Source organism: Chiloscyllium plagiosum, chromosome 5 (assembly GCF_004010195.1).
Source record: "Chiloscyllium plagiosum isolate BGI_BamShark_2017 chromosome 5, ASM401019v2, whole genome shotgun sequence".
NCBI lineage: Eukaryota > Metazoa > Chordata > Chondrichthyes > Orectolobiformes > Hemiscylliidae > Chiloscyllium > Chiloscyllium plagiosum.
The window spans coordinates 32,772,617-32,788,837 of NC_057714.1; the positions used below are offsets into that span (position 1 = coordinate 32,772,617).

Sequence of the window (16,221 nt, forward strand, 5' to 3'; positions counted from 1 at the left end):
ATCTTGGAACACCATTCAGGGAGACACATAGCCAATGCAGATGCCTTGAGCTGCCTCTGCTACCCACCAGCCTACTGTCACCTCCGAAGGCTAATTAAGTCATCAGGACTTTGAACTTCACGGACACTCAACCATATCTGTCAAGCAAATCCAGGAATCCACATGTTGGCAAAGTTATATCATATCTGTCCAAATGGTGGACCACAAGCACGACCTATGCAAGAGTTGGAACTCTATATCTCAAAGTATCAGGAGTTGAGCATAGCAGAATGTATCATTTTATGAGCAGCCTGGGTGGTTGTTCCACATCCAATTCAGTGAGCAATACTTTAAAAATTGCACAATGGCCACCAAGGAATTTCTAAAACATGAATGTGTGCAAGGAGCTGTGGCCTGGAATATACACAGATATCGAACATCTGGTCAAACGGTGCAAAACTTCCCAGGAAGTCTCTACCAGCAGCCTCAATGTACTCATGGGAATGGCTGGGAGACCCTGAGTGTGAGTCAATGCAGATTCTGCAGGGCCATTTATATGGGCAGGATGTCCTAAATCCTTATTTGCACTCATTCAAAATGAATCGATTTGCACTGATTGGCACCTCTACTACTTCTTACAACAACAGAGAAAAACTCGTCCAATCCTTTTACGTTTCAGACTTTCATGAAAACAAACAGAGTAAAATGCATTCTACTATCTACCCTCTGCCTGGCTGAGTGGTCCATGTTTTCAAAGTCTCATGAGAAAGCAAACTCCAGGGTCTTTGGAAACAGAGCTAGCACTTTTCCTCTTCAATTACATGTCATTGCTGCTTATGACGATGGGAGTATCTCTGCTGGAACTATTGATGGGTTGACTCCTTAGGACTAGGCTTATCCTGAATTTCCAAAACTAGTTGGCAAGAATTAAAATATGAACCCCTGAAACAGAGGCCACGATAGGCATAGACCAGACAGAGATTTTAATCTGGGAGATATCGTCTATGTAAGGAACTTTAGTGATGGCTCTCCATGGATTGTGGGAGTTACCATACATTGTTGAAACCGGGAAGAAGACTGCAAAAAGGCACGTTGACCACCTCTTTTGGCCACAATCCTCCACAGAAACAATTGCTTTGACATACACACCACCATTGGCATCCTGTGGACGGGACATCTGCCCACTAAAAACTCGAGAGCCAGACCTGAGGACTACAAGGCCTCAGAAAAGGAGTCAGAAGTGGTGGAAGCTCAGTCAAAGGTTGCCACCGAGGAGGGCCTCCCTGCAGTGGCTCTTTGGTCATCGCTAAAGAAACATTTGCCAGTCCTCCACCCCCAAACTGACCCTGGAAGCAACAGAAATGGGGTCATGGGCAAAGCAACACAGAGGCCCATTATCACTGGAGCGAGATGAACCCATGGATTCGGAAGGGATGTGATGAACCCTATTCGAACCGTGGTGAATCACTGATGAATCTCTTTGTGGAACTCATTGAGTAGGTGTTTCCTTGGTAATAGCCTTCCCAGCAGAACCCTTTGAGGCCCAGATTCAGGTCCCACCTGCTCCAGAGGTGTGTCATAACATGGCTGAACAGCTTGTTAGAAAATAGGTTTTGAAAAATAAGCAGACATGGAAAGGCTCTTGTGGTGCAGTGGTAGTGTCCCTACCTTTGAGTTAGGAGGCCAGGGTTCAAGTTTCACCATTTTCCAGAAATGTGAAATAATATTGTTGAGCAGCTTAATTAGAAATAGATTTTTAAAAATTAAGTGGACCTTGCATGGGTGTTTTACTGGTGGTTGTTGGTTGTTAAAAACATTGGAGAGAATAAGTCACAGTCAGGAAACAGAAAAGATAAGACAGATCCAAAGATGGGTCTGCAGAACTGTTTGTCCTGAGCTGGGACTAGTCTATATATACTCTTAGTGACTCTATTTTGGCATTCAACAATAAACATTCCTATCCAGTCAGGTATCATGGGTTATTCTCGACCCAAAATATTAACTCTGTTTTCTCTCTCTGCAGCTGCTGCCAGCCTTGTTGAGTTTCTGCAATTTTTTAAAATTTGATGTGCCTGAAGACACTCACAATAACAATATAAAACAAAATGTGACATCAAGGCACAAAAGGAGACATTAGATAAAATGCCCAATGGTTTGGTCAAAGAGTAGATTTTAATGGGTGTCTTAAAGGAGAAAAGAGAGGTGGCGGGAGACTGGTAACCGATTTCAGAGATTAAAGCCCAGGCAACTGAGGACGTAGCCACTCGAGGTGGAGAAATTAAAATCAGTGGTGCTCAAGAGACCAGAATTAGGTGAGCACAGATAAAAGATAAAAATTTCAAAATCGAGGTATTGTTTGGCCAAGAGCTACAGAGGTCAACAGCCTCAGGAGTGATGGAAGAACAGGACTGGTGCAAGTTAAGACAAGGTATACCTCCACAGATGCTTTTAGACATGCTGAAGTTGCGCTGCGTTCTGTTTTTATCTCAGATTTTAAATATCTGTGATATTTAACATTATTTTTGCGAATTCTGCATAATGCTTTGCTGTAGTGCTGCAAGATGAGACATGAAATAATCATCTCTTGAAGATAAAATGGACAATTCTAGTTTTTGGATTTAACTTCCATTAGAAGACTTAGTTTAAGTTTAGTTCAGTTTGTTTAATTATTGTCTGAGGCTGAACTATAATTATTCTTGTATTTAAAACAACCATGAAATGTATTAATCCAAGGAACAAAATTTATCTATGACAAATTCCATGAAGTCAGATGAATGAGTTACGCACTGTGGATGCTCGTGGTTTTTTAAATTTAGTTTTTGGGAACAAGAGAAGTTTGAATTATTTGGCAGCACCCTTTGTTTAAAATGAAATATTTCTATATTTACAAACTCTTATTCAATCAGTGAGGGATCTTGAACAGTAGACAATGAACTCGTATTTTCATGGAATGCAACACACCAATTTTAAATAAAATCTGGCATTTTTAAAATTATGGCATGTGTGTGTCTCTGACTGATACAGCACTTATTAACTCATCTTTAATTGCCTTTCAGAGGGCTATGGTAAGCTGCCTTCCTGCATTGCTGAAGTCCTTGAAGTATAGGTACACCGAGAGTGTCATTAGGGTGCTAATAAAAGGATGCATAAGACTGTTACGGAAGTAGAATTTTGCCAACAGCTGTAGAAAGCTTATACTTTACTTCAGGCACACTCCATATTGAGTTTAATAATTCTTTTCAGTTAGTTGGGCAATTGAGAAAACAAAATATAGAAAAGGGAGACTCAAATGGATAAAAATAACCGCAGGGAAAAGATGAAAATCATAGGTTAGCAATACTTAATTCCTTGCAGCCCATGTAACATTTGCAACTTCCTGTCCTTTTATCTATGCAGGTGTTTCTTTTTTATTTTTAAAAACCTTTGGAAAACAGGACAAGGACTGAAATGTATTTAATATTTCTAGCTCTGGCTATTTTAGATAAATGCACTGGTCAGCAGGCAGTGCTCAGTTTTGACATGTGTGTGCAGTTTTAGTTTTGGAGAAGAGTAACAATGTATCAAATTTACCTTTATTTCTTTTGCGTAGGCTACTGGGTCGAGGCATTGAGCTGACTGGCTACATTTACATCTGGAAGAATTTTAGACTGTTTGAACTCCCGTGGGATTCTGCCTGGACATGGTGGTTGGCATTTTTAGGAGTTGACTTTGCTTACTACTGGCTCCATCGAATGTCTCATGGTAGGACATTTTTAAAACAACATTTTACTGATGTTTAAATGTTATTCAAGATAATCGCAGTTTTAGCCTTTCACATAAGACATTTTTAAATTTGAGACTATTTCTGCAAGACTGAGTGAAGAATGGTTATTTCATGGTATGATATAATGATAGATTATTATATCTCAGAATAACTTTATTAGGCCATGACTACTATGCTGGCATTTTCTTGTAAATTGTTAACAGTACCTTTAGATGGAGCAGTTATTACGTTTCAACAAACCTTGCATTTATATAATGCCTTTAACATGGTAAAATAGTGCTTCCTAGGAGAGTTATCAAACAACATTTTATACGGAGTCAAATAAAAAGATATTAAATCAGGCAAAAAAATCAATTTGCCAAAAGGGTAAGTTATAAGAAGCTATGTAAAAGAGATGGAATTCTAGATTTTCTTGTTTGGCAGTTGAAGGCATGGAAGAATTAAATTCATGAATACACAAGAGACCAGAATGGGGCAACACAGAGATTTTGGAATGTTTTAGGGGAGAATATTTGTAATTCGTGATGGGAATTTTAAAATAGAGACATTACTAGTACATAAACCAAATAGATCAAAATGATATTGGACAAAAAAGTACATGAAGAAATTGTGCATCATGATATTGAATTGACTATGTTTATATATAAGATTTTAAATAAAATGTTTTTAAAATCTGTATGTGCATTTGCAATGTTTCATGAACATTATGTTATATTGATGTTACATGTTTTGTGATAACAATCAATACCAACCAATGGTTGGGATAGTTTGTTGCTACTATCTGTGACTAGGTTTAGGTGTGTATTTGGTTTACAAAGGTCTCTGGCACTGAACCTGGCTCTGTGGCTCAGAAGGGAAGGGGGGAGAATAGAAAAGCACTTGTGGTAGGGGACTCAATAGTTAGACGGATTGACAGGAGATTTTTGTGGTCAGGAACTGGACTCCTGGAAGGTATGCTGCCTCCCCGGTGCCAGGGTCCGGGATGTCACCGATTGGGTTTACAGGATTCTGAAGGGGGGGTGGGGGGGGGGGGCGAGCAGCTAGAAATCGTGGTACATATTGGCACCAATGATATAGCCAGGAAAAGGATTGAGGATCTGAAAAGTGGCTACAGAGAGTTAGGTTGGAAGGTGAAGAGCAGGACGAGTAAAGTAGTGACCTCGGGTTTGCTACCGGTGCCACAAGATAGTGAGGTGAGGAACAGTCAGTGAATGCAGCTTAACACGTGGCTGCAAGGCTGGTGCAGGAGGTAGGGCTTCAGATACCTAGACCATTGGGATACCTTCTTGGGAAGGTGGGACCTGTACATGAAGGACGGGTTGCACCTGAACTGGAGGGGCACAAATGTCCTGGGTGGGAGATTTGCTTGTGTGGTTCAGGAGGGTTTAAATTAGTTGGCAGCGGGGTGGAAATCAGAGCCACATATCTGAGAGGTGGTCAGTTGCAGATGGGGCAGTGACAGGATGTAGTAAATCTACCGGGAAGGTTTCTCACGTGATGAAACAAAAGGATCAGTTAAAGTGTGTCTGCTTTAACGCAAGGAGTGTCAGAAATAAGAGTGAAGAACTTAGAGCAGTATTTGGGGCTATGATGTTGTGGCCATAACGGAGAACGCAGGAATGGTTGCTTGATGTTCCAGGGTTTAGAACATTTAAAAAGAACAGGGAGGGTGGAAAAAAATGAGGGCGTGTAGCATTGCTAATCAGAGAGTGCGTCACAGCCACAGAAACGAAGGTTGTTGAGGAAGGTTTGTCTACTGTGTCAGCATGGGTGGAAGTTAGGAACAGCAAGGGAACAGCCACCGCATTGGGAGTTTTCTACAGACCACCTAATAGCAGTAGAGAGATATAAGAGCTCAAAGGCGGGCAGATTCTGGAAAAATGCAGATGTAACAGGGTTGTTGTTACGGGTGATTTCAATTTCCCAATATCGACTGGAACCTCCGTAATGCAAATGTTTTGGATGGAGCTGTTTTTGTCAGGTGTGTTCAGGATGGTTTCCTTACTCAGTATGTAGACAGACCGATGAGGGGAGAGGCCATTGTGGATTTGGTGCTCAGCCATGAGCCAGGACAGGTGTCAGATCTCGTGGTGGGAGAACACTTTGGTGAAAGTGATCACAACTGCCTCACATTTACCATAGCCTTGGGGAGGGAAAGGAGCAGTTACCGAGGGAAGATATTTAATTGGGGAAAAGGAAATTATGACACTATCAGACTGGGAAGTACAGACTGTGAGCAATTGTTCCCCAGAAAGGGCACAGCAGACATGTGGAGACTATTTTAGGAGCAGTTGTTGTGAGTGATGCACGAATTTGTTCTTTTGAGACAGGTAAGAAGGGGTAAGATTAAGGAACCTTGGATGACGAGAACAGAGGAGCTTCTCGTCAAAAGGAAGAAGGCAGCTTATGTAAGGTGGAGGAAGCAAGGATTTTGCACAGCTTTAGAGGATTATAGGCTTGCTAGAAAGGAGCTCAGAAATGGTCTGAGGAGAGCCAGGAGGGGGCACGAAAAAGGCTTGGCAAGAACAATTAGGGAGAACCCAAAGGCATTTTACTCATATGTAAGGAATAAGAGAATGATCAGGGAGAAGGTAGGACTGGTCAGGGATAGTGTAAGGAACTTGTGCGTGGAGTCTGCGCAGATAGGGGAAGCCCTAAATGATTTTTTTTGCTTTGGTTTTCACTAATGAAAGGGACCTTGTTGTGAATGAGAACTTTGAGGAGCTGACCAGGCTTGACCAGATCAAGGTTGATTAAGTTGATATGCTGGAAGGTTTGGCAAACATTAAGATTGATTAGTCCCCAGGGCCAGACCAGATTTATCCTAGGCTGCTCCGGGAAGTGAGAAAGGGGGTTGCTAAGCCGCTGGCGAAGATCTTTGCCTGCTCAGTTTCCACAGGAGTCGTACCGGAGGATTGGAAGGAGGTGAATGTTGTTTCTCTTTTTTCAAGAAGGGTAATAGAGAAATCCCTGGCAATTACAGACCAGTCAGTCCTATGTTTGTGGTCAGCAAAGTTTTAGAAAGAATTGTGAGGGATAGGATTTATGACTATTTGGAAAAGCATAGCGTGATTAAAGGCAGTAAGCGTGGCTTTGTGAGGGGCAGGTCATGCCTCACAAATCTTATTGAGGCTTTTGAGGAGGTGATAAGACAGGTCGATGAAGGTCGAGCAGTGGATGTGGTGTATATGAGTTTCAGCAAGGCATTTGATAGGGTTCCCCATGGTAGGCTCATTCATAAAGTCAGGAAGAATGGGATACCGGGAGATTTGGCTATCTGGATTCAGAATTGGTTGGCTGACAGAAGACAGAGAGTGATTGTAGATGGAAAGTATTCTGGCTGGAGGTCAGTGTTGAGTGGGGTCCTGCAGGGCTCTTTTCTTGGGCTCTTTATAGTTTTTTTATAAATGACTTGGATGAGGAAGTTGAGGGATGGGTTAGTAAATTTGCAGACAACACAAAGGTTGGAGGTGCCGTTGATAGTATCGAGGGCTATTGCGGGCTGCAGCGTGACATAGAAAGGACGCAGAGCTGGGCTGAGAAATGGCAAATTGAGTTCAACCTGGATAAAAGCGAAGTGATGCATTTTGGAAAGTCGGACTTGAATGCTGAATATAGGATTAAAAACAGGATTCTTGGCAGTGTGGAGGAACAGAGGAATCTTGGTGTTCAAGTACATAGATCCCTCAAAGTTGCCACTGAAGTGGATATGGTTGTTAAGAAAGCATATGGTGTTTTGGCTTTCATTAACAGAGGGATTGAATTCAAGATCTGTAAGGTTTTGCTACAGCTCTACAAGTCCCTGGTGAGGCCACACTTGGAATATTATGTCCAGTTCTGGTCTCTCTATTATAGGAAAGATGCAGAGGCTTTGGAGAGGGTGCAAAGAAGGTTTACCGGGATGATGCCTGTACTGGAGAGCTTGCCTTATGGAGAAAGGTTGATAAGATTGGACTTTTCTCTCTGGAGAGAAGGAGGAAGAGAGATGACTTGATTGAGGTATACAAGATAATGAGAGTAATGGATAGTGTCAATAGCCAGAGACTTTTCCCCAGGCCAGGATTGACTAGCACAAGGGGGTCATAGTTTTAAGGTATTAGGAGAAAGGTACAGAGGGGACATCAGAGTTAGATTCTTTATGCAGAGAGTTGTGAATGCATGGAATGCATTGCCAGCAGTGGTGTTGGAAGCAGAGACATTAGGGACATTTAAGCGACTGCTGGACATGCACATGGATAGCAGTGAATTGAGGGGTGAGTAGGCTAAGTTATTTTATTTTACATTAGGATTTACGCTCGGTACAACATCGTGGGCCAAAGGGCGTGTTCTGTGCTGTACTTTTCAATGTTCTGTGTTCTAAAGGTAGAAGAATCACACTAGTGAGTCTTACCAAGAAGGTAGTCTTGTGTTTAACAAGCTATAGTTTATTGTGTGATACAGTCATGTACAAATTATGTTAGTAAGCTAGATATTGGTACGAATACTATTGGGGTCTATGCAGGTTTCCATCTGATTGCATTGCAAGATGTTTTAGGTATGCCTTTGAATGTTTATTACTTTGGATTAGATGATGTACAGTTAATTGAAAGGCCATACTTCTATTTGAACTGGTGTTTTTTTCTTTGTTATATTTTACATGGCTTCCCACTGAAAACACACCTGACAATGACATGTAAACTCCAGCTCCATGGTTTGCATAACGTCATCCAACCATGCTGGATCTTGGGTGTGTGGTAGGAGGCTTCTTTAGCAGGAACAACTATATAAGCAAAAACAGGAATTACTGGAGAAATTCAGGTCTGACAGAATCTGTGGCAAGAACATAGTTAATGTTTTGAGTTCTGTGACTTCCTTCAGAACTGAGCAACTATACAACGTCATAAATTAAAACACAGAACTGCAGATGTTGAAGATCTGAAAGAAAAACAGAAACTGCTGGAGAAACCCAGCCGGTCTGGCAGCATCTATGGAGAGAAAGCAGATTTAACATTTCAAGTCCTGTGGGGACGTACACAATAAATATGTGTTTTTCAGAAAAGAATTATTATGAACAGTGTAGCAGGTGTAAGAATGTTTCGAATAAATCTTCTTTTATGTTTGTAATATGTAAAGTTCTGTACTTCTGTTTTGACATGAATTAATTTACTTGCCTCGTTGCATTTAAGAATACACAAATAGCTATTATGTATTTTCATGAAAGCACAGCATGGTATTTCTTGTTCCCACATGTTTTCGTTAATTCTGAGATTTACTTTCCGAAAAAGTGGGTAGGGTAGGACAGGCAGATGGTTTGTTGAGTCATTGCCTTAGCCATGGACAAAACTAGTTTGAGAGCCGTTAGTTTAAGGAAGTGAAACTAACCACAGCCTTCAACTTAGTCATTTTCAGCCTCTTCATCAATGACTTTCCCTCCAACAAAAGGTCAAAAGTGGGAATGATTAATGATGATTGCACAGCATTCAGTTCTATTCGCAACTTTTCTGTTAATGATGCATGTAAGAAGACCTGGAAAACATCCAAACTTTGACAAATAAATCACAAATGTTCAGCCATGACATCTCCGTCAAGTGAGAGTCTAATCACCTCTTGAATTACAAGTTATGGTGGAGGAGTAGGAATAATAACAGTTCTAACCACATCATTGTGAGAGATACCTGACTTCTTTAATGGTCGTTTCACTTAAACCAAAAGGATTGCTATACATTTTGTTGTGATACACTTCATTAGAAAAGCAGTGACCCTTTAAAATAATAGCTCGAGCATTGAGTATTAATACTACCCATACCTACTCTGTTATACTTTGCAGAATTGGTATACGAAAAATTACGGATTGATCAGGTCAATTTGTCTGTCTCCTCACATAAGGTGATGAAATATTACTCACTGTCTTCTTAAATGTTTATGTAATACAGTAAATCATGTGTTGATAATTCTCGAGGATGCTTTAAACTCCTCCTGCCAAAATGAAATTTGATGTGCATCCATAAAATTTTGGACAAAGCTACGTTAAGTCTGGAGTCCTGGCAAATAATTAGCTTTTTTATTGTCCAAAGAAAATCTGAATGGTTGGCAAGAATGTAAAACTTTCTAAGCCAAACTTCGAACAGTGGATCAAATATGTACAGCACCTAGCTTAGCATAATGTGTTTTAAAATGATGTGCATGGCATGCAGAATAACTATCCAGCTCTAGTGTCTGGGTATTTATTTCACTTGCTGTTCGTGGGAACTTGCAGTGTACAAATTGGCTGCTATGTTTGCCTACATAATAAGCATGGGTGCAAGTCTGAATAATTCACTGTCTGTAAAGTCTTTTTGGGGAATTTGAACCATATTGGTTTAATTTTGCCATGCATAAGGGCAGTCGGTTCATCTCAAATATACTTTAGTTCCTTTATACATAAAGGTATTGACTACCATGTTCATAAATTCTCAATATGTTGCAGTGGAAAACATTAAGCTTAAATATGTTAAAATGTCTGAACATGCCAAACTTTTAGTTTTTCCATTAAATAGTTAAAATGGTTTTAATGACAGATAATTCTGGATGGAATAAACTATACGTTAATTTTATAATCAAAAAAATCAATTTCACGTGTGCATAGAATTTTCAGTGAAATAGGCATTGAATTCTTCATTAGGGAATATTATCTATATGATAAAATTCAAATCTGTAAGTTAGTGCAGCAGGTTTGTGAAAGGGACTCCTCAGAAAATGTGCTGTTCACACAATCTCGAGGTTACTTTTTGTGCCTGTTGGTCCCAGATTGTGTTTTCAGTTGTTCCACTCTCCCTTCATTGTTTGGAAAATGAGGATTATTTTAGAAAACTGACCAAACATCTGAAAGAACCAAATTCTAAGCATGTTCTACTTTTTAAACTGTTTTAAATATATGTAAATTCTAATTATGTATTGCAAATAAATGGAGTGGCTATTTTACAAGCTTTTGAGTTACTTACCTATTGATTTGTTTTGCTGCTATTCCTGATGGTTTATGAGATTGATCAGAACTTTTGCACAGTGTTGTAATTTATTGAATCGCCTCCTCCCACCTTGCCTCCTGTAAAAATACTAACCCTTATTCCCAATTCCTCCACCTCCACCTCATCCTTTCCCAGGAGGACTACTTCCACCACAGATCACACCAGATGGCCTCCTTCTTTAAAGACCACAATTGCCCCTCCCATCTGGTTGATGGTCCCCTCCAGCACATCTCATCCAAGTCCCGCACCTCTGCCCTCGAACCCCACCTCTCCATCCGCAACAAGGACAGAACCCCCTGGTCCTCACCTTCCACCTCACCAACCTCTGCATACATTGCATCATCCGCTGACATTTCTGCCACCTACAAACAGACCCGACCATCAGAGATACATTTCCATCCCCACCCCTACTCACTGTCCGTAAAGACCATTCCCTCTGCAACTACCTGGTTGGGTCCACGCCCCCTAACAACCCACCCTCCGCTCCTGGCACCTTCCCCTATCACCGCAGGAATTGCAAACCTGCGTCCACACCTCCCCCTCACCTCCGTCCAAGGCCCCAAAGAAGCCTTCCACATCCGTCAAAGATTCCTCTGCATTTCCTCACATGTCATTGACTGTATCCGTTGCTCCCATTGTGGTTCCCTCTACTTTGGGGAGACTGGACGCCTACTCGCAGAGCGCTTCAGGAACATCTCCGGGACACCGGCACCAATCAACTCCACCGCCCCGTGGTTGAACATTTCAACTCACCGTCCCATTCTGCCAAGGGCATGCAGGTCCTGGGCCTCCTCCATCGCCACTCCCTCACCACCCAGCACCTGGAGGAAGAACACCTCATCTACTGTCTCGGGACCCTTCAACCCAATGACATCAATGTAGACTTGACCAGTTTACCCATTTCCCCTCCCCCCACCTTACCCCAGTTCCAACCTTCCAGCTCAGCACCAGAAGGGCTTTTGCCCGAAATGTTGATTTTCCTGCTCCTCAGATGCTGCCTGATCTGCTGTGCTTTTACAGCACCACTCTAATCTTGACTCTGATCTTCAACATCCGCAGTCCTCACTTTCGCCTTTAAAATACAATGCGGTGATGGTGGCTTGAGAATCTTTAGAAAGAGAGTCTGTGGGTCTCAGAGTGTTGGAAGAGAAGTTCTTGAGTACAGAGGTGGTGAGATGATATATCAACTGACAGAATTTGGAAAAGCAAACAACTACTTCAAAAAAAGCTGACCCAGGCTCAAAAACATGAACAACTTAAAAAAAAAACAAATAGCTGAGGCCACAAATTTATGATGGTTGGGTATGGTAAATTCATTTTTTTATTGCATTGCATTTCTGTATTTTTAGTGATGTTTTGGGATCAATTCTATAATTCAATTATTTTCTCTGTAAAACCAGACATACATTAGCCTTTAACTTATCATGAAAATTCTTAGTGACACAGAAATGCAGTGCAATATGACTTTCTTCCAACTTATGCTGCAGTCTGTCTTTGTACTTGAATTTTCTTTTTATTTATATAACACACAGTTGGGTATTTTTGTCCTAGTTTGCTGAGAAACCTTGACAAAATCTTGGTCTGGCGGTGCAAAATGTCTTTTTTAGGGGAGCTTTGGGATATGTTCATTCTTTGCCAAAAATAAAGTAAAATCATGGGTAGGGAGCTCATGAATCTCTTCATATTAAGATTAGGAGATTTATGCTGCTTCTGCATCTCCCTGTTCTACATATGGATGAAGCCAAATCTCATTGTAATTCTCCCCTGTTCTGGATCTGAACCCATGTTTTTTTAATGTAACTCTTTTGTCTCCTCTGTGCTCTGTCTGACTTCATCTTATCCGAGAGGATCCTATGATTTTTTTTAAAACTTCTGATTCTTCAACATGTATTGCATTTAATTGTCAGCAGAAGGGTGGGCACTAAGTCAGGATACACTTGAGTACCTACCAATTGGCAGTGTGATTTTGGGGTGCTTGTTTGTAACTGCATGCATAAATAAATGTTTGTGCAAGTGATTCCAGTTATATCTTTCACCAACTGGATTTCTGAAGCACACCATGGGAATGGAAGATGATTACTTGAAGGTGAAGTTTGGGAGTTAAGGAAAAACAATTTTTAGACAGAACACTACAATTCTAACACCCATAATGGGAAATGACACAAGCCAAAGTGTTGGAATATGATTACTGTCTGATTCTCTCTCACTCTGAATCATATGACCAATGGAAGAATGAAGTAGATATGTGGCCATGAGTTTCATCCCTGTTGAATAAAGTATGGCCTTAGCATTGTCACTTTTGACTAGAAATAAACTCAGAAGTAAAAAATTATTTGGAGGTGCATGCACATTAGTTGGATTGTAATGAAGGTTTGAGGCTTTCATTTGAGTTCTTCAGTGAAAATTACAAGAAAATAGATCAGGTAAAAGCTTTTAATGTAGGTAAGCATTATTAGATTTCAGGAATAGATGGTTATTCCTTTGAAGACTATGGTGTGGACTTGAACAGATTGTGCAAAGAACTAAAGAAATTAAATTTGTGAATCTCCAGTTCAATATTATATTAGTGTTAACTGGTGTTTAGAGAGAGGGAAACCTTTTTTTTAAGATCAGATGTCTGCTATCTTAAAATCTCTTGAGGAAACAATCATTTTCTCGGTGGAGCAAATGAGGCATTCTGTCATGACACAGAATAAAAACTCAATGATTACAAGATTGCAAAATGATCCAGATACTGCATATAGGCATCAATGGAAGGGGTTAAAGATGAGCCAAATGGAGATGAAAGGGGTCTTTGGATTTGGCTGTTTTGGAAGAAGATAGAATTGGAGCAGCAACAATACACAACAAAATGCCTGAGGAGTCATAAGTAGGTGCTTCAGGTATGAACTGGCATCAAGCTGAGATGAATTAGTCAAAACAGTGATACATAACAAAGAGAATTCTGATGAAGTGTATGAAGATAATGATGTATCTGAATGAGTGGTACAAGCCATAAGGAGTTCTAATCCTTCAATAAATGTGTTGGTTGCAGACTTATCTAACTTTGAAATGCTGGATAGCATTTTCACTTTGACAATATGTGGAACAGACTGGTTGAAATACTAACTTGATTCACTCCGTAGTGAGGACTGATGCCAGGTTAAGAAATGTAAAAGTATTAGTTGCTTTGTCTTGTCATCACCAAGTTTATTGAAGTAATTGAGTAGCTGTAATTTCTTATAAAATAATTGGGCAAAACTATTTCTTATGTTCTGATCACTTTTAATGAGGTATTTGTGCTGTTATGTAATCCTTTTCTAAAAGAAGCCATAGTTGAAATTTGAAATGGTATGCAAAGCAATTATTTTTGGAAGTCATTAAATTGTGATTTTTACAGACAGGATATTATTTTATATTGAGATGATAATGGTCAAATATGGATTATCAATTTTCAACTTTTATCATCTGATTTTAGTATCTGAAAACTTCACAGATTAAAATGTTCTTTGAAAAGGTGAAGCATGGATCTAAGATGGTTGCAATCACCTCACCACAGATTAGTTACGAGTAGAATAAACAAAATTATCTGAAATTAAATTAACATTTTATCTAAAGGTATTGAAACCAAGCATCAAGAAGCTTACAGATTCTGTTTAATTTGCTCTAATATGATAGTTTGCATATATTGGATGTTAAAGGTTGCCTACAGCTCTCCACTTTGGAAAGATGATAAACCCACACTCAAGAATACATAAAGGAACCTTACTTCAAATTCTACTTCATTTGCTGCTCACAATGTGGTCTCCTTTACATTGGTGAAACCAAATACAGTCTGGGTAACTGCATTTTGGAGCACTTCCACTCTATCTGTAGGAATGAGCGTACCCTCTCTGTTGCTTTCCATTTTAATAAACCATGTTGCTGTCATGCTCATTTTGTCCTGGCTTGCTGCAATTTCCAATGAAGTACAATGCGAGCCCAAGGAACAACATTATTTTAGGCTTCAGCACTTCACAGCCTTGAGATTTCAACATTGAATTCCAGAACTTCAGAAACTGACCAAATTACACTTTCCTTACATTTTGCCCACCTCCCCATCCCGTTAACAGCCTTATCTTATTTGTGTCTTGTTTACTTTGATGTTGGCAGTGAGAACCCATTCTCTCCATTTCACAAAATCTCTTTCACCATGATTAACAATCCCGTTGTCTCTTTCACTGGGCCTCTCCTCCAGCTTCCCTTTGCCCTTCCACCTTCTCTATCAAAAATACATAAAGGACACATTTTCCAACACCTTTTCAGTTCTGAAGAAGCACTAAACTGGACTTGAAACATTAATTTATTTTCTCTCTCGCGCAGATGCTGCCAGACTTGCTGAGATTTTCCAGCGCACTATATTTGTTTCAGATTTCAGCGTCTATTTGATGTGTAACAGATTTACAAAAATAATGGCAAATTAGTTGATAAAATATGACAATAATGAAACAATGAGGTTCTCAATATTGAGGAAAGAAAGGTTCAATTTCCATCTAAGGTTTCAACAGCAAAATGGAAATCTTGCTAGTGAGCAGCAAGATTGGCACACATCATCAAGTAACTTTATATGTAGTTTGCTACTTTCCCAGGCAGTGTAGAGAAACTAGGTGGTGACAATATTCAACATGAATATCCTGATGGATGTCTGGCTGCTCCAACCTGCCAGCCTTTTCTCTGGACTATCCAAACATCTCTGGGTGTGCTTCATGGGCAGCAACCCACCTGCTTCCTCCACTGAGGAAACTGGCAGCAGCAAAGGACTGGACACATCAAATCATCAGGACAAACTTAGGGCTCATATTTAATACAATACTGCACTTTGGAGCTCACAGACATCTCAAATTGATATGCTTCTGCCATGCTACTTTCAATTCAAGGACATGCACCTGAATCATGCATTGTAATAGGGTTCTTTGAATCATAGAGTGATAGATTTATACAGCACAGAAACTGACCCTTAGTTCCAACTCGTGTATGCCAACCACATCTCCTACATTTGGCCCATATCCCTCCAAACCCTTTCTATTCATATACCCATCCAGATGCCTTTTAAATATTGTAATTGTACCAGCCTCCACCACTTCCTCTGGCAGCTTATTCCATATACGTGCCATCCTCTGCGTGAAAATGTTGCCCCTTAGGCCTCTTTTATATCTTTCCCTTCTCACCCTAAACCTATGCCCTCTAGTTCTGGACTTCTCCCACTCCAGGGAAAAGACTTTGTCAATTTATCCTATCCATGCCCCTCATACTTTTGTAAACTTCCATAAGGTCACACGTCAGCTCCCGACACTCCAGCGAAAACAGCCTCAGCCTGTTCAGCCTCTCCCTATAGCTCAAATCCCCCAACCCTGGCAACATCCTTGTAAATCATTCCTGAACTCTTTTGAGTTTAATAGCATCTTTCCTGCAGCAGGGAGACCAGAATTGAATGTATTATTCCAAAAGTGGTCTAACCTGTAACAGCTGCAACGTGAT

General features: G+C 40.3%; 1 protein-coding gene across 4 annotated transcripts in view; it reads left to right on the forward strand.

The window, feature by feature from the left end:
* Nucleotides 1-16,221, forward strand: part of agmo (alkylglycerol monooxygenase) — a 367,119-nt gene that overhangs the window by 79,846 nt on the left and 271,052 nt on the right. For all 4 annotated transcript variants that reach the window (XM_043689828.1, XM_043689829.1, XM_043689826.1 and 1 more), the window contains one exon: nt 3,569-3,720. In XM_043689828.1, the coding sequence (XP_043545763.1) occupies nt 3,569-3,720 (152 nt within the window). The remainder of the gene's footprint in view (nt 1-3,568; nt 3,721-16,221) is intronic.